We start from the raw sequence: 26,550 nt of genomic DNA, 5'->3' as shown, positions 1-26,550 counted from the left end.
TTTTTGCCATTTAGCAGATGGTGAATGCTGTATTTCTCTTTCTTCATCAGAGTGACATGCAAGCAGCACTCAAGACAGCAGGGACGTCTATATCTGTTCAGGAATTTCAGACTGTAATAAACAAACATTTTTATCAAGATCTCTTCAGTTCATTGAACAAGGGAGGCAGCAACCAGTTTCCAGTTCATGATCCAACAAAAGGTTTGTGGATATCCCAAATAAAGGCCCTTTACACGGGCCAATAATCGGCCAAACACGCATTCACAGAACGCTCGTTCCCGATCATTACCCTGTGTAAACAGGGCAACGATCAGCCGATGAACGAGCAAACGGTCATTCATCGGCTGATCGTATATAGTTTATGCAGCCGAAAATATTATCGTTGTTGGCAGCACATCTCCTTGCATAATAACGGACGCTCATCCCTATACATACAGTAGCTCCTTGTGAGGCGAGCAAATGAGCGCCGATTAACGAGCTGTTTCAGTGATTGGCAGTCGTTTACACGGCCCACGTCGGGCTTTGTATGAGGACGCTGAGGCCTGATTAACACGGGCGTATTTTACGTCTGTGTGACAGCCGTTAAAACAATGGTCCTCACACGGACTTATGTAATTCAATGGGGGCCATTCACACAGCTGTTGTTTCAACGTGTGAAGGGTCCGTTGACAAATAGAACATGTCCTATTTTCTTCAGTTTTCACGGACCCCTATATAGACTCACGTCTATGGGGATCCGTGAAAATGGAAACCGGACAGGGGCACCTCGTTTTTCACGTCCGAGTTTCCCCACGTTCTTGTGAATCTATCTATTATATGTGTATAGGTTCAGATAGCACCAGATACGTGGAAGGGTGAGGTTTTGCACGGATAAGGGCCCAACCCAAACATAAATATAAAAGAGTATCCGGCACACCAATTTTGAAACAAAGGTATTTTTTTATTTTGTTTTTGTTTTTAATGCAAGTGGCAGAGTGCGACGTTTCGTTCTAGTTGACCTTCGTCAGGCACTGAGCCGTGCTGGGAAACTGAATTGACGAGCGCTAGTGGTGCTGATAGCGGCTGGCCGCTATATCATGGCGCTCATGAAGGTCACCTAGACTGAAACGTCGCACTCTGCCACTGGCATTAAAAACAAAAACAAAATAAAAAAATACCTTTGTTTCAAAATTCGGATACTCTTTTATATCTATCTATTATATGGTGGCCAATCAAATAAATGGCTGTCCGTGTAATGTATCGACGTATCGTGACCACAGTAACTTTCTCGTGAGCTTGTTATGGGCTTGCGCTTATACATAAGCAACCAATGTGAACTAGCAGAATTGCAGTGTAAAGCATGGTAGAGGGAAAGAGCAGCATCCAGAGCCTGTTGTTATATGTCGTGAGGAAGATTTCAGAACACGACGTTCAGCTATAACATTAAAACTGCTAATAGGTGAAGTGAATAACATTGATTAACTTTTACCATGGCACATTTCAAGGGGTGGTATATAATATGCAGCAAGTGAACAGACAGTTCCTGAAGTTTTTGATGGAAGCAGAAAAAATAGGAAAGAGTAAGGATCTGAGCAACTTTGACAAAGGCCAAATGGTGATGACTGGGTCAGAGCATCTGGAGACGGCAGGTCATGTGGGATGTTCCCGATATGCAATAGTTAGTACCTACCAAAAGTGGTCCAAGGAAGTCACTGAACTGGACCCCTCGGGCAATGGAAGAGTGTGGTTTGGTCTTAGGAATCACATTTTTTTTACATCATGTGGATGGAAGGGTTACCTGGGGGAAGAGATGGCACTAGGATGCACCATGGGAAGAAGGGAAGTCAGTTGAGGCTGTGTAATGGTCTGGGTAATGTTCTGCTGGAAAACCTTGGGTCCTGGCATTCATGTGAATCTTACATTGACACGTACCACCTACCTGCACATTGTTGCAGACCAAGTATACGCTTCATGACATCGGTATTCCCTAATGGCAGTGCCCTCTTTCAGCAGGATAATGTGCCCCGTCACACTGCAAAAGTTGTTCAGGAATGGTTTGAAGAACATGACAAAGAGTTCAAGGTATTGACTTGGCCTCAAAATTTCCCAGATTTCAATATGGCAGAATGTGCTGGAAAAACATGTCGATTCATGGAGGCCCTATCTCACAACTTACTTCTGGCAATGTCTTGGTGCCAGATACCACAGGACACCTTCAGAGGTCTTATAAAGTCCATGCCTCGATGGGTCAGAGCTGTTTTGCTGACACTTGAGGGACCTACACATTAATAGACAAGTGGTTTTGATGTTATGGCTGAACAATGTATATTACATTTTTATTACACATAACAGCTAAGCCATACTTCCCAGCTGGATCCAGCAGGGCAATCTCAGATTCCACCATTGACTATGTAGCGCAGCTGTCAGCAGCTTGGCGCAGACTCATAGTTATAAGTCCTCTGTATTCATGAGGGGAGCTCTCCCCCTGTCTCTCTCCGTCCCTATCTGCGGTGCTGCTGTGTATGCATGTATACACAGAAACCTGTCAATCTCCAGCCTGAAGGGGGGGTAAGAGGTGGTGGGAGCGCTCCCCTCATGAATACAGTAGACTCCTATCTATGTATTCTTTCAGCGATCCTATTAGCCAGACATCACAAAACAGTTTGTGCCGTTTTGGCTGCTAGGGCTACAAACCTGTTACTGTAGTATGCCGCCCTGACATACGGCAGCATATAAAGCTGACAGATCCACTTCAACTTGCAAGTTCAAAATGCCTGCCGTTTGCTGCTTACAGATTAGAGAAGTCCATAACATTTTGTAGTTTCTTGCCCGTTAGCAGGCTACAGACTGGTGTAAAATGGACTACGGCATGTATATTTGTAAGAGAAAGGGAACAACAGGAACTTTACAAGTACAAAGGTGAGAGTTTTATAGGTTTAATGGCATTAGGAAGAATAAAATAAAACTTTTACTAAAGCTCATTAACAACCTCATTAACTTCAGTCAGGGACTATATTGTGTTGCCACATCTTATGACACTGCAATAAATTCCTGCAGCTCTGTCAGGTGCCCAGCTGTTACTGACAGCACTAGACCTGGATGATCTGCAAAGGAAAGAAGATGTCTTGTGCTGTTCAGCTGCCCCAAAAAACAAGCCGCATTTTTAACAGTATAAAAATGTCAAAAGGTTAATTTATTTCAGTAATTCAATTAAAAAAGTGAAGTCATTACACACAGAGTGATCGATTTCCAGTATTTTTTTCTTTTAATGTTGATGATTATGGTAACAGTTAATGAAAACCCAAAATTTAGTGCCTCAGAAAATTAGAATATTATATAAGCCCAATTTCAAAAATGGTTTTTAATACCGAAATTTTGTCCTACTGAAAAGTATCTACAGTATATGCACTCAATACTTGGTCACGGCTCCTTTTGCATGAACTACTGCATCAATGCGGCGTGGCATGGGGGCGATCAGCCTGTGGCACTGCTGAGGTGTTATCAATGCGGCGTGGCATGGAGGCAATCAGCCTGTGGCACTGCTGAGGTGGTATGGAAGCCCATGTTGCTTTGATAGCGGCCTTCAGCTCGTCTGCATTGTTGGGTCTGGTGTCTCATCTTCCTCTGGACAATACCCTATAGATTCTCTATGGGGTTTAGGTCAGGCGAGTTTAAGGGCAATCAAGGGCAGTGATACTGTGGTTATTACACCAGGTATTGGCACTTTTGGCAGTGTGGGCAGGTGCCAAGTCCTGCTGGAAAATGAAATCAGCATCTCCATAAAGCTTGTCAGCAGAGGGAAGCATTTCCTGCTAGACGGCTGCGCTGACTGAGGACTTGATATAACACAGTGGACCAACACTGCTGCTCAGTGGTCCAAAGTCCTGTATTCAGATTAAAGTAAATTTTGCATTTAATTTGGATATCAAGGTCACAGAGTCTGGAGGAAGAGTGGAGAGGCATCAATCCAAGTTGCTTGCGGTCCAGTGTGAAGCTTCCAGTCAGTGATGGTTTGGGGTGCCATGTCATCTGCTGGTGTTGGTCCACTGTGTTATATCAAGTCCAAAGTCCACAGCAGCCGTCTTCCAGGAAATTTTCGAGCACTTCATGCTTCCCTCTTCTGACAAGCTTTATGGAGATTCTGACTTCATTTTCCAGCAGGACTTGGCACCTGCCCACACTGCTACAAATACCAATATCTGGTTTAATAACCACAGTATCACTGCGCTTGATTGGCCAGCAAACTCACCTGACCTAAACCCCATAGAGAATCTATAGGGTATTGTCAAGAGGAAGATGAAACACCAGACCCAACAATGCAGACGAGCTGAAGGCCGCTATCAAAGCAACCTGGGCTTCCATAACACCTCAGCAGTGCCACAGGCTGATCACCTCCATGCCACGCCGCATTGATAACACCTCAACAGTGCCACAGGATGAACGCCTCCATGCCACGCCGCATTGATAACCTCAGCAGTGCCACAGGCTGATCGCCCCCCATGCCACGCCGCATTGATGCAGTAATTCATGCAAAAGGAGCCCCTACCAAATATTGAGGGCAGATACTGTACATGCTTTTCAGTAGGACAACGTTTCGGTATTAAAAATCATTTTTGAAATTGGGCTTATATAATATTCTATTTTTCTGAGATACAAAATGTTGTGTTTTCATTAACTGTTACCATAATCATCCACATTAAAAGAAAATAATGCTGGAAATAGATCACTCTGTGTGTAAAGAATCTATAGAATATAGGAGTTTCACTTTTTGAATTGAATTACTGAAATAAATTAACTTTTTGATGATATTCTAATTCATTGAGAAGGACTGGTATATAAATTGAAAAAAATGGTAGTTATCAATATTAAGAGGGTTATACAGGATAAGAAATAGTAGCTGCTTTCTTCAAGAAACAGCACCGCATCTGTCCATGGGCTGTTTTACAACTAAGTTCAAGTGAAGCTAATGGAATGAGCTGCAATGCCGCACACAACATGAGGACAGGTTTTGAAAGAAGGCAGATGCGTTTTTAAAGTCCTGTACAGCCATTTAAAATCGACTGGTAGCAGTGTTTGATTTAGAGATTTAAATCAGAAATTAATAGTATAAGGTAGGACATTTCCCCCTATCCTGCAGACTTATTTGCAGCTAGTTACCTGAGAATTTTTATTTGTTTTGCCTGAATTAACATAAGAAGTTAAATGGAAACTCTGGTGAAAACTTCCCATCTGAATTCTCACCTGTAATATTATTGAGCCACTACATATTTGCATAACCCTAGGGATCTGCTGATCTCACCGAATCTCCTCCACACTGCATCCATCTACTGTAAATGTAAAGTTATTGACAACCGGTTATCTCTGCTCCTCCTTGCACTAGGCTGGAGTCTACAAATTGCCTGTAACATGCATGCTGCTGCACGCACAGTCATGCAGCCTTTCCTATGCCTTACCTGTTACCTGGCTCTCATGATCACAATTTGGAATGATCTATATATATTATATCTGCTTATACATCTGATCACACCTTTACTTGTGAGGTTTGGGCTAGGCATCATAGGACTTGAGTTTGGCAGAGCTACTGCCTGTACACAGTGAGTTGTAAAAACTGCTATAAAGAATGTTGGGGGGGGGGGAATAGAAAACTATATGACCCAGGTCATTAATGATTAATAATTTCCAGGTGACACCATTTACATTTTGGAATTTTATAAAATGTTACATCTAATATGATTGCATTTGTTTTTTAAGCTACCCCGCATTGGAGTTATGTTACCAAAGTGACAACATATCCAAGAACGAGACCACAAGATAGAAGACAAGCAAGGTAAAATATGTTTAATCAAATCTCAAATGAAATCCTATCTGTAAGATTAAATGTTTCCATTAGAAAGATCCTGATAAAAAAGGAGCCATAAAGACAGTTTGCTGAAAATAAAATGATCTCAGCCATGTTATCAGAAGACACAACAATATCCCAGCCAAAGGACGAAGCTAATGCACAATAAGTCATCCTATTAGTCATATAAATGTCAGTGTTGTTGACTTAATGTCTCTCACTATTTGTGTAATTGCAGAGAAGAACGAGAAATCTTACAAAGACAGATGGCTGAAAAGGAACAAAGAGAAGAACGGAAAAGACATCAAAAAGAAGAGGAGCAGAAGAGGTAAGAAATTAACTAATCTATTGGAAGAAACCATACAGTATTTCATAAAAAAAATATATAAAATATGTGACATAGAAAATTAAATGGTGCTACCATAGCGTGCAATCTACCAAGACAATAACTGCTAGAGCAGTCTAACAGGTTAATAACTGCTACACTCCGTCAGCCAATCAGGTGCGGTGTACCGACACCCTCTAGCCTCTCTCAATGTACATATATAAAATTAGATGATAAGTTAAGTTATTATAACACATATTAGATGATAGTTAATATATTATGAATTAAATAAAAATAAATTATTTATTTGTTATAAAGAAAATAAATCAATAATAAACAAAATAAATACATACACTACCATTCAAAAGTTTGGGGTCACCCAGACAATTTTGTGTTTTCCATGAAAACTCACACTTATATTTATCAAATTAGTTGCAAAATGACTAGAAAATATAGTCAAAACATTGACAAGGTTAGAAATAATGATTTTTATTTGAAATAATTTTCTCCTTCAAACTTTGCTTTCGTCAAAGAATGCTCCATTTGAGGCAATTACAGCATTGCAGACCTTTGGCATTCTAGCTGTTAATTTTCTGAGGTAATCGAGATAAATTTCACCCCATGCTTCCAGAAGCCCCTCCCACAAGTTGGATTGGCTTGATGGGCACTTCTTGCGTACCATACGGTCAAGCTGCTCCCACAACAGCTCTATGGGGTTGAGATCTGGTGACTGCGCTGGCCACTCCATTACAGATAGAATACCAGCTGCCTGCTTCTTCCCTAAATAGTTCTTGCATAATTTGGAGGTGTGCTTTGGGTCATTGTCCTGTTGTAGGATGAAATTGGCTCCAATCAAGCGCTGTCCACAGGGTATGGCATGGCGTTGCAAAATGGAGTGATAGCTTTCCTTATTCAAAATCCCTTTTACCTTGTAAAATTCTCCAACTTTACCAGCACCAAAGCAACCCCAGACCATCACATTACCTCCACCATGCTTGACAGATGGCGTCAGGCACTCTTCCAGCATCTTTTCAGTTGTTCTGCGTCTCACAAATGTTCTTCTGTGTGATCCAAACACCTCAAACTTCGATTCGTCTGTCCATAACACTTTTTTCCAATCTTCCTCTGTCCAATGTCTGTGTGCTTTTGCCCATATTAATGTTTTCCTTTTATTAGCCAGTCTCAGATATGGCTTTTTCTTTGCCACTCTGCCCTGAAGGCCAGCATCCCGGAGTCGCCTCTTCACTGTAGACGTTGACACTGGCGTTTTGCGGGTACTATTTAATGAAGCTGCCAGTTGAGGACCCATGAGGCGTCTATTTCTCAAACTAGAGACTCTAATGTACTTGTCTTGTTGCTCAGTTGTGCAGCGGGGCCTCCCACTTCTCTTTCTACTCTGGTTAGAGCCTGTTTTTGCTGTCCTCTGAAGGGAGTAGTACACACCGTTGTAGGAAATCTTCCGTTTCTTGGCAATTTCTCGCATGGAATAGCCTTCATTTCTAAGAACAAAAATAGACTGTCGAGTTTCACATTTAAGCTCTCTTTTTCTAGCCATTTTGAGAGTTTAATCGAACCCACAAATGTAATGCTCCAGATTCTCAACTAGCTCAAAGGAAGGTCAGTTTTATAGCTCCTCTAAACAGCAAAACTGTTTACAGTGGTGCTAACATAATTGCACAAGGGTTTTCAAGTGTTTTCTAATCATCCATTAGCCTTCTAACACAATTAGCAAACACAATGTACCATTAGAACACTGGAGTGATGGTTGCTGGAAATGGGCCTCTATACACCTATGTAGATTTTGCATTAAAAAACAGACGTTTGCAGCTAGAATAGTCATTTACCACATTAACAATGTATGGAGTATATTTCTGATTAATTTAATGTTATCTTCATTGAAAAAAACTATGCTTTTCTTGCAAAAATAAGGAAATTTCTAAGTGACCCTAAACTTTTGAATGGTAGTGTATGAAATAAATAAAAACAAACAAAATAGTAACAAACATGAAATAAAATAATCAAACAAAATATTAACAAACATCAGAAATCATGGACTTTTTAATGATATACACTTAGTATGTCATTTAGAAATTCCACAAACAGATCTGATGCATCTTTTCTTAACACTTTCCAGAAAATGTGATAAAGGTGCAATTGGATCAGCTCTCGTTTTCTTTAGAATGCAAATTTTGGCATCCAATCATGTTCGTTCAACCCCTTTAGCGTTTGCTCTTGTCACTGGATCCACATAATTTTCTTAATGTTCACCATAAGATGGCAGTAATAAATGGCATTTAGAATTTCATACGCAGGACATTCATCAGAATGAATCACTGAACCCACAGAATTTATTTCACAGTCCCTCATATGATGGTATCAGAGTGTTTCTGTCACGCCTTTGGGCATAAAAATATCGACAATCACAGCTGTGTTTGAGACCAAAAACCCGAGGCCCATCAATACTACATCCATGATTCCTGTTCATAACCTTCATTTATAGTGATTCCTAATACACACAAGTATACAAAGGTGTACACAATTTCTGCTTTAAAGACGATCTGTCACCAGTTTATTAATTCCCTATCTCCTAACTAATCTAATAGGCGCTTTGCTGCTGATAACTACAGTGTGATTAATTTTAAAAAACTTTTATTATTTTAAACGTTATGAGCATTTTTCTAAATATGTAAATGAGCCTTTATTAGACAACTGGGAGGTAACAGAAGCGATTCTTCTGAGGTGGAGCCTCCTCACAACCTTTGTCCTGTCCTATCAGCATGAAGCTGCTTCACACAGTGTGAGAGACTGAGGCTGGAGGGAAGGGGGATCTCTTCAAACAGACATATCTCCGGCTGTGGACCACCTAGAACAGCGGTTCTGGTGGCATATGAAACCGGAGATATCGCCGGTTGAAAACACAGTCGGCAATGGAAGCTGTATACTATATGATCACACTGTGGGAGAAGCTGTATGCTGATTGGACAGCGTCATACAGAAAACATTACACTGCCCAGAGTGAAAAGAAAGAGTCACCTCCTATTTGGCTATTAGAGCCACATTAGCATATTTAGAAAAATGCTCAGAACTTTGCAAATAATAAACTTTTTTTAAAAACAAATCACATTGTAGTTATCAGCAGCAAAGCGCCTACTAGATTAGTTAGGAGATAGGAAATTGCTAAACTGGTGACAGATCATCTTTAATAGGAACCAGTCTTATGTAAAAAAAAAAAAAAAAATCCAGGCCCTCGAGGTGTTTTTCAAAATCCCCCCCACCTCAACCCAGCACAAAATATAAAAATACTAAACTTTCTGATATAGTTACCTTTAAAACATTGCTTTGGTCTCCTATGATGCATAAACTGTGCAGAAATTCTGAAAAGCAATTCAGTTCTATGAGAGGTAATTACTGAATATATTATTACTGTGTTCATGTGGTGTGTGTAATGTAGGCAACAGGAAGAAAGGCTGAACCAAATTCTAGCACAAACCAGAAGAACATATGAAGAAGATAAAGCAGCTCTCGAAAATCAGCTTAAGAAGGTTTGGCATATAACACTGTATTGTCTAAAGTTGCAACATATTCTTTTTACTGAATTGTACCTCTTTAAAGCTGCTGCATGTACTTTCGCAATTGCCTTGGTAAAAAACTTAATGGGTGACAACTAAAGGCCCTTTTACACCGGCCGATATTCGACATCGTTGATCGGCACTCGTTTGTTCCTGTCACACGGAGCTATGGATGGGGACGAGCGGTCGTTACTCCGATCGCTCTTCCCCATACATTATTATGTCGGCAGCGCGTCTCCCTGTTTACACAGGGAGATGTGCTGCCAACAACGATGATATTTAACTTTTTTTACATGGTACGACCAGCAGTTTGCTCGTTCAGCTGCTGATCACTGCGCTGTTTACACAGGGCAATTATCGGCAACGAGCGTTCTATGAACGCTCATTTGTCCAATAATCGCCCAGTGTAAAACCCCCTTAAGGTGTGTATGGAGGATCATTGTACGCATGTTTACATTTTCCATGCAATAAAAACTATTCTGCCTGTTTTTCACAGAAAATTGATCAAAGGGGTTTTCCCGTAATCAATATTTATCACCTATCCACAGGGTAGGTGATAAATATCTGCTCGCTGGGGGTTCGACCTCTGGGACCCCCACCGATCACAAGAACAAGCTTACCTTGCTGTTCCTGGGAGCCCAAAATGAATGCAGCGGTACTGTGCATGCTCAGCCACCGCTCCATAAAAATTTTTAGGGCTGACGAGCGCTATCTTCGAGTACAATAATATTTTTAATAAGTATAACAAGTCTGGATTTTCTCATTTTTACATACTGTATGAGATTATAGAAAGCTGGTTAAAGAGTAACTGTAATTTGACAAAACTTTTGACATGTCCTAGTGACTGGTCAGAAGTTTTAATCAGTTGGAGACCGGGTGCTGAGATGCTAAAACAAAGGTGCAGAAGCGCTTAGCCAAGTGTTCTGCCCCTTCAGCTGAAATGGTGTACCTGCGGCTCTTCTCGGAGAGGCGGGGTTAGCTGAAGACTGGCTCACAGAAGCCTCTGAGCCCGTTTGTGACTAACTGTTTTTCTGAGAAGAGCCAAAAATAGCCAAAATTATACCATTAGGGTATGTTAACACGGCTTAGCAAAATACGTCTGAAAATACGGAGCTGTTTTCAGGCGAAAACAGCTCCTGATTTTCAGATGTTTTTGTAACTACTCTGTATTTTACGGACGTTATTGGAGCTGTTTTTCAATGGAGTCAATGAAAAACGGGTCCAAAAACGTCCCAAGAAGTGACATGCACTTCTTTTTCACGGAAGTCTTTTTACGTGCCGTCTTTTGACAGCGTAAAAAGACACCTCGTGAGAACAGAACATCGTAAAACCCATTGAAAGCAATGGGCAGATGTTTGTAGGTGTAATGGTGAAGTTTTTCAGGCATAATTTGAGGGGTAAAATGCCCGAATTACGTCTGAAAACACTGCGTGTGAACATACCCTTATAACTGAAGGGGCAGAGCACTTGGCTGAGCGCTTCTGCCCCTTCGTTTTAGCGACTCAGCACCCGGTCCCCAACCGACTTCTGACCTGTCACTAGGACATGTAAAAAGTTTTGTTAAATTACAGTTACTCTTTAAATATTTTAATTAAAAAATTTTCTGTAGCCCAATATGAGGACACATATAAATTAGTTATGTGATGTATTTTGTATAATTTTCTGTTTAGTCAGATCTTCTGGGATATACATTATAAGCAATTAATAGCACTAATCTAATAATAAAATAAATTACATTAAAACAGCTCCCTATGATAACAGAAGATATCTAGCCAGATATAATTATCTTTGCATTACGACATCCCATATATCTGTATAAGAGCTATAATAAATGTGGTCAAGTGATAACATCAATACACGTAATATAAAGTTATACATTTACTGCATGTTACTTGTGTAATTTGAAAACATTCTGATTCTCCTATAAGCTGCTCTATCAAGAGAAGAACTTTTTTATGGTTATTCTTTACATCAGGAACAACAGCAGAGCTACGAAATAGAGAGAAGGGCAACAGAGCAAATAAATGAATTACAAGGAGAGATCCGGCAGCTATTGCAGAAAAGAAGGGTAAAGATCAATATTTATCTCATTTTAGACTTTCCACTACTCTCAACTCAATGAATGAGTATACAGAAAAAGGATTTTCTCCTTATTTTTCTTCAGTGTTTCTGCTCTCACCAAGATATAAGCCATAAAAATAACTGAGCTGTCTTTTATTTCCTTAGCTATGGGCTCATTGATAGGGTCTATTGCCTAACTTATGATGGCAGGAATATCCAATATTACAGAGTGTGTTCCCAAAATGCCCTGCCCAAATGTTCAGAACGGTTGACGCAATCATGGCCCAAAATATATATTAGACTGAAATTTTAAATGGGTATGTCAACCGGTACCCCCGGTGAATTTATCCAGATCCAAATCATAGGTTATATCGATATATCGGAGAGAAGGAATACAGAGACCATGCTTGTATACTCAAATATCCTCCTCTGACTTTATTTACAATTTCAATTACAATGATATAAAAAAAGGAGTAGCTTGATTCCAGCCAATCGTTTACAATGTTTACAATTTTGGTTTAGCCAATAGCATACAATGACAATATGTTTGTCCTGAACCAATCATAGGCTTAGGAGACTTTTTAAATGTAAAACCATGTTTTCCCAAAACATACCACGTCATAGATGCTAAGAGTCACAATGCCCCTTCCCTTACAGTAAACAAAACCATTCTCCAGACAGTCAAAGATAATAGGCTCCTTTTCACACAACAAAACGGGGAAATATCGATCTATATCCTCCATAGCAAGAAAGACTAAATATAAACATGCAGCTCAGGAACAAAAAAACATAGAATTGTTTCAGACAATGCTGACATAGATGTATTAGCTTTAAAGCAACATGACTTATTAATCACAAAATTGATTCTTTAAGACAAAATGGATTCCAAATAACCAAGATGTACTCTACACAAAATGTAATCATTGAAAATTTTTTTTATAACTTTCACAGTTCAGCAGTAATCCTTAGATCAGGGCCAACCTTAGGTTAGATGGTGCCCTGTGCGGGACTCTCTATTGCTGCCCTACACAAATAAAAAATTAAAAAAATATAGAAAAAAAACTTTGGAGAGCGGCTGTATTGAAGTTCAATGCAATGCAGTCAAATTGGCATGCAAATGGAACGGTGTGAGGAGAGCCGGGCACCTAGCTCCCCTCCGATCCTCGTTCACTTTAAATATCACTCCCCTGGTCACTCTTTCGGTAATGCAGCAGGCAGAATCATCAACCGAAGTAAAAGGGTGATTTTAATAACATCTGAATATAAAAACAAATATAAAATGGCCAAGCATTCCACGTGTATCGGGGCATTCCCCTTCATCAGGAATCATTAGCTGTCATATACTAGCACGTTTAAATACCCACTTTCCCCTTATTCCCGCCTCCCATACCCAGAAGTGATGTAAATCTGCAAGCTCTCTATGTTGCGATTCAGCCTCTGACATCTAGCTCCTCCCACAGGAAGTGACACAAAACCTGAAACCGCTCTATCTATGCTCCCATGTCTCCTTTCTCACACCGGAAGTGACTCATAATTTGAACCCTATCCACTGCCACACCTCCTACACGAAGTGACATATGGCCTCAAACAATACTATCTCCACTTCTACATCTCCCTTCTCACACAAGTGATGCTTAATCTAAAAAAAAAAGCCCTCTCCACAACCACACCTCCTGCAGGAAATGACACGTAACCTGAAACAGCTCTATCTTTACTGCAGTAAAAAAAAAAAATCTGTTTGTTCTATTACAAATAAAAAATTAACCACATATATAGACACGCAAATGCAGGAACATATATACTGCACATACATAAAGGCAGATATTGAGACAAACAGATAAAGGTAAATATCTAGGCATACAGACACACACACATAAATACAAAGGCAGGAACATATGCAAATACATAAAAGGCACATATATAGACATAAAGGCATGTATATACACAAAGGCACATAAGTACAAGCACAAAGACACATTCACATACAGATCCATATATACCCACACAGGCACATTTATACACAATACAGATAATGCAGCAGATGTTACCTGCAGTCCTATGTAACACCAGAGAACACACTGATAACTATACTCACACAGGCACATATAAAAACACAGAGGCATATATATATATATCTATATATATATATATCTTATACACACACACACACATATACACACACACACACACACACACACACACACACACACACACACACAAATATACACACTTACACAGAGACATATACAGTGAAGGAAATAAGTATTTGATCCCTTGCTGATTTTGTAAGTTTGCCCACTGTCAAAGACATGAACAGTCTAGAATTTTTTAGGCTAGGTTAATTTTACCAGTGAGAGATAGATTATATTTAAAAAAAAAAAGAAAATCACATAGTCAAAATTATATATATTTGCATTGTGCACAGAGAAATAAGTATTTGATCCCCTACCAACCATTAAGAGTTCAGCCTCCTCCAGACCAGTTACACGCTCCAAATCAACTTGGTGCCTGCATTAAAGACAGCTGTCTTAAATGGTCACCTGTATAAAAGACTCCTGTCCACAGACTCAATTAATCAGTCTGACTCTAACCTCTACAACATGGGCAAGACCAAAGAGCTTTTTAAGGATGTCAGGGACAAGATCATAGACCTGCACAAGGCTGGAATGGGCTACAAAACCATAAGTAAGACCCTGGGTGAGAAGGAGACAACTGTTGGTGCAATAGTAAGAAAATGGAAGACATACAAAATGACTGTCAATCGACATCGATCTGGGGCTCCATGCAAAATCTCACCTCGTGGGGTATCCTTGATCCTGAGGAAGGTGAGAGCTCAGCCGAAAACTACAAGGGGGGAACTTGTTAATGATCTCAAGGCAGCTGGGACCACAGTCACCAAGAAAACCATTGGTAACACGTTACGCCGTAATGGATTAAAATGCTGCAGTGCCCGCAAGGTCCCCCTGCTCAAGAAGGCACATGTACAGGCCCGTCTGAAGTTTGCAAATGAACATCTGGATGATTCTGAGAGTGATTGGGAGAAGGTGCTGTGGTCAGATGAGACTAAAATTGAGCTCTTTGGCATTAACTCAACTCGCCGTGTTTGGAGGAAGAGAAATGCTGCCTGTGACCCAAAGAACACCGTCCTCACTGTCAAGCATAGAGGTGGAAACATTATGTTTTGGGGGTGTTTCTCTGCTAAGGGCACAGGACTACTTCACCGCATCAATGGGAGAATGGATGGAGCCATGTACCGTCAAATCCTGAGTGACAACCTCCTTCCCTCCACCAGGACATTAAAAATGGCTCGTGGCTGGGTCTTCCAGCATGACAGTGACCCGAAACATACAGCCAAGGCAACAAAGGAGTGGCTCAAAAAGAAGCACATTAAGGTCATGGAGTGGCCTAGCCAGTCTCCAGACCTTAATCCCATCGAAAACTTATGGAGGGAGCTAAAGATCCGAGTTGCCAAGCGACAACCTCGAAATCTTAATGATTTACAGATGATCTGCAAAGAGGAGTGGGCCAAAATTCCATCTAACATGTGTGCAAACCTCATCATCAACTACAAAAAACGTCTGACTGTTGTGCTTGCCAACAAGGGTTTTGCCACCAAGTATTAAGTCTTGTTTGCCAAAGGGATCAAATACTTATTTCTCTGTGCACAATGCAAATAAATATATATAATTTTGACAATGTGATTTTCTGTTGTTTTTTTAATATAATCTATCTCTCACTGGTAAAATTAACCTAGCCTAAAAATTCTAGACTGTTCATGTCTTTGACAGTGGGCAAACTTACAAAATCAGCAAGGGATCAAATACTTATTTCCTTCACTCTATACATATGCAGACACGTATATAGACACACAGGAACATATACACATACAAACACAGAGACTTATATCCACAGACACATATATACACACACATACACACACACACACACGGATACATACACACTAACACAGACATATATACACATGCAGACAAATATATAGACACATAGGCACATATATACACATACAAACACAGGTACTTATATACACAGACACATATACACACAGAGGCACTTACCATCTCTCCTTGCTGACAGGCTCAAAGGTTTCTTGCAGGGCGGGCTGTGGGTGGAGCTTCCTTCTCTTCGCTGACTCTCAGAACCTGAGGAGTGGGGCTTTAAGCGAAAATAGAGTCTACAACTCTCCCGAAAGGAGAAAAAAGTCTTCCGGTCCCCTGAGAACCGGTCAGGCAACTTGAGGTGGGGTTCAAGAGGTGAGGTGGGGGGCACTACCAGGGAAGCATCACGCAGATTGTCCCTCTGAGCCAGGGCCTGGACCTGTAGGGAGAGGCCCTGCATCTGCTGAGCCAGGGTCTCAAGGGGGTCCATAGATGTGTCAGGGACCAGGGTAGACGAGGTATATGGGCCTGTGATTATGTAATGACAGGGTAGGGAGACAGACAGGTGAGCCCTAATCTACCCGCCACTCAGTCCCTGCCTACTTGCAACGACCCGTCCTAAGCGACAGGGTACAACTGGGTGACGGTCCCTACGCTCAGTAAGTGCAAGACAGATAAAACAGACAGGGGTACACAGAAGCAGGGAAACGGGGCAGCTGCCCACGGAGACACCGTGAGCAACTAGAGTGGTGAACGAGCCGAGTCAAACCATGAGAGAGCGAGGTACAAAACGCTGAGCAGGAGAGTGGTCAGAGAGCCAAGGTCAATAACAAGCAGAGGATCCGTAGTACAAGCAGCAGCAGCAAGCCAGGAAACAAGCATAGACGAATCACAGGCAAAGGCAGGTATAAATAGACAGTGGGCGGGAACTAGCTCCGTCTGGCCAGGCTGTGATAGGCTCTCCCACTCCTAAGCCTGCCATCCTGAGTGGTGGAAGATGGAGTCAGTCTCACAGACATAGGAGCAGGTGCAGACTGATTGCCCACGGGCGTCGACACAGAACCTGTGTCTGGCAAATCCTTTACACTGACAATGCCAACAAACTAAAATGCGAGGTCATCGACTGTCACCAGCTGTCGTGAGTACAGCCAGGAGAAGCTAACAAGAGCTGTCAGGAACCAAAGCTAGCATGAGCTCTAATGAGCACTCTTATCAGCTTTGTCTAGCAAACCGTGGGATCTCAGGGCCCAGACCTATACCAAGAAGGACTTTTAATCTATTTCTTGACATATCATAAGTTTGCCGTATCTGTAGGTATGACTGATCAGATTTCCAGTTGGAACCAATCCATTTAGACAACTTTTTTACAATGTGTAAATGTAAATGGTCAGTAGTGAATATCGAAGCATAGCAATAATCACAAAGTGTCAAGAGTCACAATTGTCAGATCCATTCAAGCCGATCATTAACTGACCTCGATCTGCATTATTGCACCATGTAAACTTTGATTATGCTGCTCCCTATTATGGAAAATGTGTTAAACTAAAAAATATCTGCATTGCAAATTACTTTTATTTAGCAATTGAAAGTTTAACAAAACTGTTTCTCCTGATGTATACATGTAACGTGCCTATAGACTTACATTAGACAGACACATGCCAAAAGGGTGTCCTTTTGGCCTGGTATATGTCGGTATACTTTCCCTTAAAGAGGCTCTGTCACCAGATTTTGCAACCCCTATCTGCTATTGCAGCAGATAGGCGCTGCAATGTAGATTACAGTAACGTTTTTATTTTTAAAAAAACGAGCATTTTTGGCCAAGTTATGACCATTTTTGTAGTTATGCAAATGAGGCTTGCAAAAGTACAAGTGGGTGTGTTTAAAAGTAAAAGTCCAAGTGGGCGTGTATTATGTGCGTACATCGGGGCGTTTTTAATACTTTCACTAGCTGGGCGCTCTGAAGAGAAGTAACATCCTCTTCTCTTCAGAACGCCCAGCTTCTGACAGTGCAGATCTGTGACGTCACTCACAGGTCCTGCATCGTGACGGCCACATCGGCACCAGAGGCTACAGTTGATTCTGCAGCAGCATCAGCGTTTGCAGGTAAGATCGACTTACCTGCAAACGCTGATGCTGCTGCAGAATCAACTGTAGCCTCTGGTGCCGATGTGGCCGTCACGATGCAGGACCTGTGAGTGACGTCACAGATCTGCACTGTCAGAAGCTGGGCGTTCTGAAGAGAAGAGGATGTTACTTCTCTTCAGAGCGCCCAGCTAGTAAAAGTATTAAAAACGCCCCGATGTACGCACATAATACACGCCCACTTGGACTTTTACTTTTAAACACACCCACTTGGACTTTTGCAAGCCTCATTTGCATAACTACAAAAATGGTCATAACTTGGCCAAAAATGCTCGTTTTTTACAAATAAAAACGTTACTGTAATCTACATTGCAGCGCCTATCTGCTGCAATAGCAGATAGGGGTTGCAAAATCTGGTGACAGAGCCTCTTTAAAGGGGTTTTCCAAGTTCATGAATAAGAAAAAAAGCACTGAAGTTACATTCTTCCCTAATAATAAATATATTTATATCCTTTTAGCATTAAAATTAAACTTCTGCCTCTATCTGCATCCCTTTGTTTACATCCCGGGGCTGCAGTTGTGTGGGGCATTCTAGTAGTTTCAGCTTCCAGAGATGCATTGTGTTGTACAGTGCTCGGGTATCACGCTTCGCCAGTTCTCAGGTCCCGTGCATCGCCACCTGATTATACAAGAAATCCCCTCTCTGTTGGCTGCTCAGAAGCTATGAATATTCATCCAGCTGATTCTGTGGACACCGATGCAAACGCTTGTGTTGTTCTGTCTCTATTAGGCCCTGTTCACACAGAGTTTTTTTTGCAGGCAGATTTTGATCTGCCTGCACGCTGTTTGCAGCATTTTTCGTGGAATTTTTTGTGGCTGCGGGCAAAAACGCCGCAAAGAACGCTTTCTCTGCCTCCCATTGATGTCAATGGCAGGTCAGAGATGTAAACGCCTGAAGATAGGGAGTGTTGCTTTTTTCCAGTTAGATGGTTTTTCGCTCGCAGGAAAAACGCCTCCGCCTCCTATTGAAATCAATGGGAGGCATTTTTCGGCCGTTTTTTTAGCACGTTTTCCGACGCGGTTTCCGTGTCAAAAAACATGTACAAAAAACTCTGTGTGAACAGGGCCTTAGAGCTGAAGCCTGCAGCGTACATGGGGGACGGTGCCTGCGTATTCCCTGCTGCTAAACTGACCAGCCCCATGTATGGCACGTCATTAGGGGAGTGACTAACAGCTCCTTCACCATAGGATAGGTATACGGGATGTCACTAGAGCAGTAAATAAAGATTACATCACCGGTCACGTGACATGCGTCCACATCTTGAAATGGAAGCATTTTTTTAAAGAAAGTAAATTACAAAGTTTATCTTGCATTTGAATTAAGGTCACTGCCAGCAGAAAAGTTGATCCTGGAAAACCTCTATAACTGTACTGAAAAGTGTAGATGACTACGCTTTCCAATAAAACTGTATGCAAAAAAATGTCAACTCTACAGTAAATATTTTTATTATCGTCGTCAATGGCATAAGTATGTAATTGTATATGAATACACTTGCATACACTGGGGCATGCATTTTACCCAAACATTATGTAAAACAGTCTTAAAACTAAAGTTGAATGTTTGAAGCCAAACTGAAGAATAAATAATATTTCCTATTATAATTACGGTATATAATATAAAATGCTCACTTTACCTATGGGGGCGTTTTTAACAGTATTTTAAATTCACTGCAGACCTGATGACAAACAGATTGGTGCTAACCAGTTGTGTACATGTAAATGTGTTAAATTAGTCTTTCAAAAGTTTCAATAATTTAATTTTATGTAAAGTTATAATATAAAAGTATAAAGTAATTTAAGTTATTTTTGTATTTTAGGCATCTTTTGGTGGCGATTCAGTGGAAAGGTAATGATTAATGTAGTCTGTCTTTTAAAACCCTGTCTCATTTGTTTTCCTGAGTATTTTTTATCACAGCCCAGCAAGCAGCAATGATAAGGAGAAGCAGAGTATAACGTAACAGAACTGCTATAAAATATCCAGCACAAAAGTAACTAGTAAAATAACTAGAAAAACAGTTTAACAAAAAAAAATACAAAATTGATTCACAAATAATGCCTTAATTAAAAGTGATGACAATTTCACATCATTTCTGTATTCGCAATCACCGATGAAAGCAAGAATGTCATGTAGAAGATGCTGCTTTACCAGGGTATGCAAGGGGGCCAGGTCTTCTGAACATCTTGATTTCTGTGAGATTATTTTAGATTTTGTAAAAGGGTTGACCTCCACCAAAAGAGGTTAGGTCCTGCAGAAATGTTGTTGTTTCAAGATAGATATCATTAGAGACATCTGTATGGCCATGTTGTAAGGTAGTTTAACATTTTTATTTCACTATGATTTTCAGAGCACGCTACATTTTTTAAACTTCAGCATTCTCTAAGTGTGGTGTTTTTAAGATTCTTCCCCAATGACTTTAGTGCTTGAGCACACAGCCGCATTTTGGCTCTGTACAACCTTCAAGTTGTATGGAGCTATAAAAGGGTATCCATATGGGACCCTATCGTACATCCGTATGCCTCCGATTTCATATAAACGCATGCATTTTTTCTGTCGGATTCTGGGTAAAAAAAAAATTGTTCCATATTCCAAATGATGATGACATGGGGATATTCACTCTCAGAACCAATCTTTATGTAATACAGTGCTGTGCAGAGGACCATATGGCAGCACATGGAGCGCCTATGGTTTCTTAGTACTGAACTGTAGGGACTGGGTAAAGAGTAAATTCCTAAACAAAGTTATAGCCCCCACCAATGACCCAGCCATTCCCTAACAGGCCATAAAAGAAACCTTTATTAATTTATACTAATACAGTGAGATTAAAAACAGACTATGTGCCTAGTATTATTATATGTAGTGCTCTCAAATATATTCATATGGTGCTATACAGTGCGCCAAACGATGTATCTAACAATAAGGATCTGTATTCCCCGTCCCAATATAGGAGGCAGTAATTGGCGTTGATTGCCACTCATCCTTGTGTCCCATACCCCTGATCACATCATCGATGCAGCGAAACATATTGGGGGGGACGGACACTAGAGAATTTTAATACACTTTGTGCCAGTATTGAGATTATCGATACAGGGACGGGGAATCCGAATCCTTTTTGTTATATACAGAGATTGGAGCGATGTATAGCACCATATGAATGTAATTGAGAACAATACACATAATAATATTGGGCACATAGTCCGTTTGTAATCTCACTCTATCGCATGACTCATTTACATTGTATACAATTTTAATACGAACTAATAAAGGTCGCTTTTATGGCTTGGCAGAGAAGGGCAGGCTCGCTAGTGGGGCTATAAGCCCTTTTGGGAATTTAGCCATTGCACTCCCCTTCATATCTTGCTAATTTAGGTTTATTCTCTTACAAGAGACTGAGAGAAGTTTCACTTTACAGCCCATAAATTGGCAGCTTCAGTAAATGAAACTGAGTGAACATCTGTCCCAGGAAATGAAGAATCTTGAAAGAGCAGTGATGTGTAATCTAAAGCTATTTTTATAGTTATATATTGTATTCTGAGCAAATAACATAACTTATGTCCTTGGAATGTTGCAGTGTTATTGCTCCACCTCCCTCCATCATTTCACAGACCCCCACACAATTTAGGAATACTGAGAGTCGCCCGTCAACTACAGAAAGACAACTTGGTCAGTAAATTTCCGTCCGTCCCCCACCCTATTAAATTCATCAAACAGTTTTGCAGACTATCATACGTTTCTTTGTTTGTCTTGCATCTCAGACCACACTGTAAAAGAAGTAAATGGAAAGACAGCTAATACTGTTGTACTTGACCTGTTACAGAAGATAATGGAGTCTGCAGATACACGTAGGATTTTATGTTTTCTGTAGTAATCACAATGTGGATGTATAAACCATTACTCTGATCTTAAATTGACGCTAACTTTTTAAACAACTTATGCTAATCTAATACTATATCTGATATAGATAAACAGTAATTTACTTACCGTTAAAATGTAGTTGTTTTATCCATGCAAATTCTATGTGAAGTTACTGCCACTAGGTGTCTCCCTTCCTGTAATCTGCTGTCCACCATATGTTATCAAGCAAAATCCATCTCTAGTTACAAAGCAGAGGAGACAGACTGCAGGAAGTGTGGGGGGTGTCTCTTCACAGCCTGCCCATAGACGACTATGGAGAGGGGAGAGCAGAGAGAAGACACAGACGCTGCAGCCCATAGAAGTCTATAGAGATGGGAGGTGGGGGCAGGAAGTGGAAGCAGGGAGAGACACAGACACAGATACTGCTGCCCGTAGATGTCTATAGAGGGGGCAGGGGAGCAGAAAGAGGGAGCAAAAGCAGAGAGAGAGAGAGAGACACAGGCGCTATCCATAGAAGTCTATGGAGAGGGGAGGTGGGGGGCAGGAAGCGAGAGCAGGGAGAGAGAGAGGAGACACAGACACGCTGCCCAAAGAAGTCTATGTAGAGGGGAGGTGGGGGCAGGAAGCGAGAGCAGGGAGAGAGAGAGGAGACACAGACACGCTGCCCAAAGAAGTCTATGTAGAGGGGAGGTGGAAGCGGCAGGAGGGCGCTGAGCGAGACAGACATGCTGCTCATCAAAGTCTTTGGAGAGGGAAGGGGGAGCAGGAGCAGAGAGGAAAGAAGACTGATGGTAAGTGTTATATGTCACTCCAGTGCTGGATTCTCATCTACACTGCTCATTACTGCTGTATAATTACCTTCATACTGCTGCAGCTTCTATATATGTGATAGAGATAGGAGAGCAGGATTATCCTCTTCTCTGTGTGCAGTGTATGGCAGACATGATAATGGTTAGGCTCCACCCACTAGCTCAGAGAATACTGAGAATTAGAGATAGAGCCTACAGAGGGGACAACTGCTAAAAAAAAATGCAGAATACAAGTCATATATTGTTATTCCACATCTACACATATATGACAGCCTATTCTGAAGACACCTGAAAAGTTAGGTACGCTTTAAGAACACCTTAAAGTGGTTGTTTCATGAAGACAACCCCTGCCCATCTGCCCTATTAGGGCACATGGACATGATAGAGGATCCTCTTGTACTCTGGTGGGCCAGTTCGACCCTGCGTACGACTGACATCACTGGTGCCTGACGGATCCTATTACCTTACAATAAGGTCCATCGAGTTCCGGCATGGTGTTCGACGCTTTGACTGGAAAAATAGCTCTTTGCGCACCGCTACCTTTCGCGTCTCATTTTACTCCCATTTTCTGTGATTTCTTAGAAAAAAAGAAATGCTGGGAATGGTATGCCTATGGTGATCTCAGAAAGGGTGGAAGTAACTCTTCTCTTCGGGTTTTTATAGAAATCAAAGCAGCTGGCAGCCATGAAAAAATTGCATGAGAATTAAAAATAAATAAAAAAATAGCAACAGTGCCACATAGTGGACATGTGACAAATTGCAGAAAGAAGTTGTGTCCCTTGAAAAGGTATTCCCATCTAAGGTATTTATGGCATATCCACAGGATCAGCTGCACAGGGGCCCGCAGGGGGAGAGGGGCCTCCTTTATCAGGATATGCTATAAATGTCTTGGATGGGAATAACCCTTTAAACCTTGATTCTTGCATTAGACATTCATACTCATAGTACAACAGGCAAGTATTTGAGTTTGTACAACACAATGCAATGGCTTTAGTTTTCGTTAATGGGAATCCTTGCTTATATCATTTTTATTTGTCTGTGCATCAACATACTGTCACAAAAGCACTGATAGTTCACATCCAAGATTCACACCCTAAGGCCTTATTCACACGGACGTGTCCGTTTTGCGCGTGCAAAAAACGCTGCGTTTTGCATGCGCAAAAGGTCCATGTATTATCAGCATATGGTGTGTGGCTGCATCATTATGACACTCTGTTTCTATGTTTACAAACAGAAAAGCACGTGGTGCTTTTCTGTTTTCATTCATTTATTTATTTTACTACTGTTGCGCGAATCAGGCGCGGCACCCGGAAGTACTTCCGCGTGCCGAGCGCGATTTACACGCACCCATTGACTTCAATTGGTGCATGCAGCGCGAAACACGGGCAATTATAGGACATGTCATGAGTTTCACGCAGCCCACATACGCTGCGTGAAATTCACTGACTGTCTGAACGGCCCCATTCATTAACATAGGTCCGTGCGACGCGCGTGAAAATCACGCGCGTAGCATGGACGTATAACACGTTCGTGTGAATAAGGCCTAAATGTGTCACACCCTGCCTGTTTGTCATAAATCCCATAGTTTAGAACTAGTTAAAAAAAATAAAAAGGGGTATCTGATGTCAGAGCTGTCTTGTAACAGGGCTGTGTAATTATTACATGGCCAGGACAGAAATGACTCCAAGGATGTAAACAATAAAAGTTCCCATTGAATGTCAGCAAGCAGAGATCTTAAAAACCATGGAAAAATGTTACAGAAAGTATATTGGAAAGTATATGTTATAACTTTTCATAATACAAAGAAATAAATATATTCTTTATTTACTGAAAATCATAATACCCCATTAAGGCTGACTGTGGACGTAAGTCTAGAACCAGCAATCATGTTGACATTTACAATAGTGATCATGGATTGCAATGTAGCTAGTCATGGACTGATGCCACAGATTTCATAAAAAAAATTTCTAATGCTATTTTATTTCATTATAGTTATTAATGGTCAGACACTTGCAGAAAGGGATATTTTGAATAGTATTTCAAGAAAGCATCTTAAAAATTACAGTCAAGATGTGAAGAATGCAGAGGTGAGTAAGTTATGTATCTGCTTGCTGATCACATGCGAAAGATGTTATTTAGCTGTTGGACTGAGTGAATTATCAATAACATGAGAAACAGCCAATACATGCAATATTCCCTCACACGCAGTGTTTTCAGCCGTTTTTCGGGCCGTAAATGTCCTGAAAAATGGCTGAAAAAAATCGGAAGCAGAACGCCTACAAACATCTGCCCATTGGTTTCAATGGGAAATACGGCGTTCTGTTCCGACGGGGCGTTTTTTTACGTGCCCATTTTCCAAACCTACACGTAAAAAGACGCCCACCAAAAATAAGTGCATATCACTTCTTGTTACGTTTTTGGAGCCGGTTTTCATAGACTCTAGAAGAACAGCTCCAAAAACAGCCGTAAAAAACGCCACCAAAAACGCGAGTTTGATTAAAAAATGGCTGAAAATCAGGAGCAGTTTTCCCTTTGTTTAGTAAGCGTGTGAACATACCCTTAGCCTTTTGGTGTTTGCTATAGCTTCTGCCAGCTGCATTTCAACAATCACACCCAAAATGGCAGCCGGACACTGCTTAGCAATTTGAAGACACCTTTTCCTGGCTGTAGGAGGGGGGGAGGGGTGAGATTCCCTCCCACATTTACGGTAGCTGTGAGTCAGGTTGCTTTGCCTTATTCACCTGGCTCTAATTCTGGGAAGTGTTCCCTCTGGCGGCCAACATAGGAAAACATGTCAAATTATTATTTATTTTTAATACTTTCCAAAAAAACAGCAAAAAACTTAAAAAATATAAAAGAAATAAGTAACTTACTGAAAAAAAAAGGTTTAATTCGCGACACATTCCCTTTAATGTTTTAGATTGAAATATTCGGTCATGAGCTGGAGCTAAATGAACTAGACAACATAGAAGAACCCAAGAGAACAGAAATATCCAAGAGGTTATCCGAAGCAACAAACAGACAGTCAGAAGCTCGTTACACGGCTACAGTGCGAACAAGTGGGCAAAGCTTATCACAAAATGTTACTTACACTGTTTAGAATTTTACAGGCGAGCACCCAAAATCAATCTGGGTAAAGTGCAAAGATGAAGTCTAAAAACATTTTAAAGTGCAACTAAGTAAGAAAGGAAAAAATGCTTACATTTTCTATAACAAAGGCCCCCAGGTCTGTCTGGGGATCCTGCTTGCCAGCATACTATATATATACATATATATATATATTTTTTTATATATAACTATTTTTATTTAATAAAATTCCTAAAATGTAATGAAAATATGCATATTTCTTAGCGCCTAACTTCTAACAAATCACGCAATAAAATGATCCTATTATTTAAGTTAACTGGTGAGTGGTATAAGAGGCATAGAACATTTTTTTTGTAACTGCCGGAGTTGCTTTTTATTAAATAAATACCATGATTATTAAAAAATGTATTAGACTATATGATCAAAAGTATGTGCCACTCCTTAAAATGTTTGAGTCCCGGTGTTTCAGCTACACCCATTACAAAAAGGTGCATAAAATCAGAACCATGCTATCTCCATAGACAAACATTGGTATTAGTATCGGTCATACTGAAGAACTCAGTGACATAGAATGTAACCTTTTTCAACAGTCAGTTCATGAAATTTCTGCTCTGCTATTATTGTGAAGTGGAAGCATCTAGGAGTAACATGTCAGCCATAAAGAGGTAGACAAGACAAATTCACAGTGCGGGACCACTGAGTTTGTGCCGTGTACAACATGCCTATCCTATGTTGCATCACTCACTATAGAGTACCAAACTGTCAATGGAAGGGACATCGACAACACAGCTCTACATCAAGAGATTCATAAAATAGGTTTCCATGGTGGAAAAGGAGCACACAAGTCTAAGATCAGCTTGCACAATCTAACTTGGTTCGAAAACTATCAGCTGTGGATAGGAGATAAGTATTTAATCGCTTGGCACCCCACCAATCGTGAGAACAGGGGTCCCGAACCTCCCGTTCTTCCTCACTGAGGACTTTGAATGG

General features: G+C 40.8%; 1 protein-coding gene across 1 annotated transcript in view; it reads left to right on the top strand.

Moving 5' to 3' along the window:
• The window catches only part of LOC142741499 (uncharacterized), a 163,978-nt gene extending 138,045 nt beyond the window's left edge, over positions 1–25,933 (top strand). Inside the window, exons 10-19 of the mRNA XM_075850870.1 lie at positions 51–201; positions 5,731–5,806; positions 6,057–6,146; positions 9,595–9,685; positions 11,688–11,780; positions 19,629–19,657; positions 21,381–21,472; positions 21,565–21,651; positions 24,466–24,560; positions 25,394–25,933. Of these exons, the coding sequence (XP_075706985.1) occupies positions 51–201; positions 5,731–5,806; positions 6,057–6,146; positions 9,595–9,685; positions 11,688–11,780; positions 19,629–19,657; positions 21,381–21,472; positions 21,565–21,651; positions 24,466–24,560; positions 25,394–25,573 (984 nt within the window). The 3' untranslated portion in view covers positions 25,574–25,933. The remainder of the gene's footprint in view (positions 1–50; positions 202–5,730; positions 5,807–6,056; positions 6,147–9,594; positions 9,686–11,687; positions 11,781–19,628; positions 19,658–21,380; positions 21,473–21,564; positions 21,652–24,465; positions 24,561–25,393) is intronic.
• The last annotated feature ends 617 nt before the right edge of the window (positions 25,934–26,550 follow it).

This window comes from Rhinoderma darwinii, chromosome 2 (genome assembly GCF_050947455.1).
Source record: "Rhinoderma darwinii isolate aRhiDar2 chromosome 2, aRhiDar2.hap1, whole genome shotgun sequence".
In the NCBI taxonomy this organism is placed as follows: domain Eukaryota; kingdom Metazoa; phylum Chordata; class Amphibia; order Anura; family Rhinodermatidae; genus Rhinoderma; species Rhinoderma darwinii.
The sequence above is the reverse complement of the archived record's forward strand: the minus strand, read 5'-3'. Positions and strand labels throughout refer to the sequence as shown.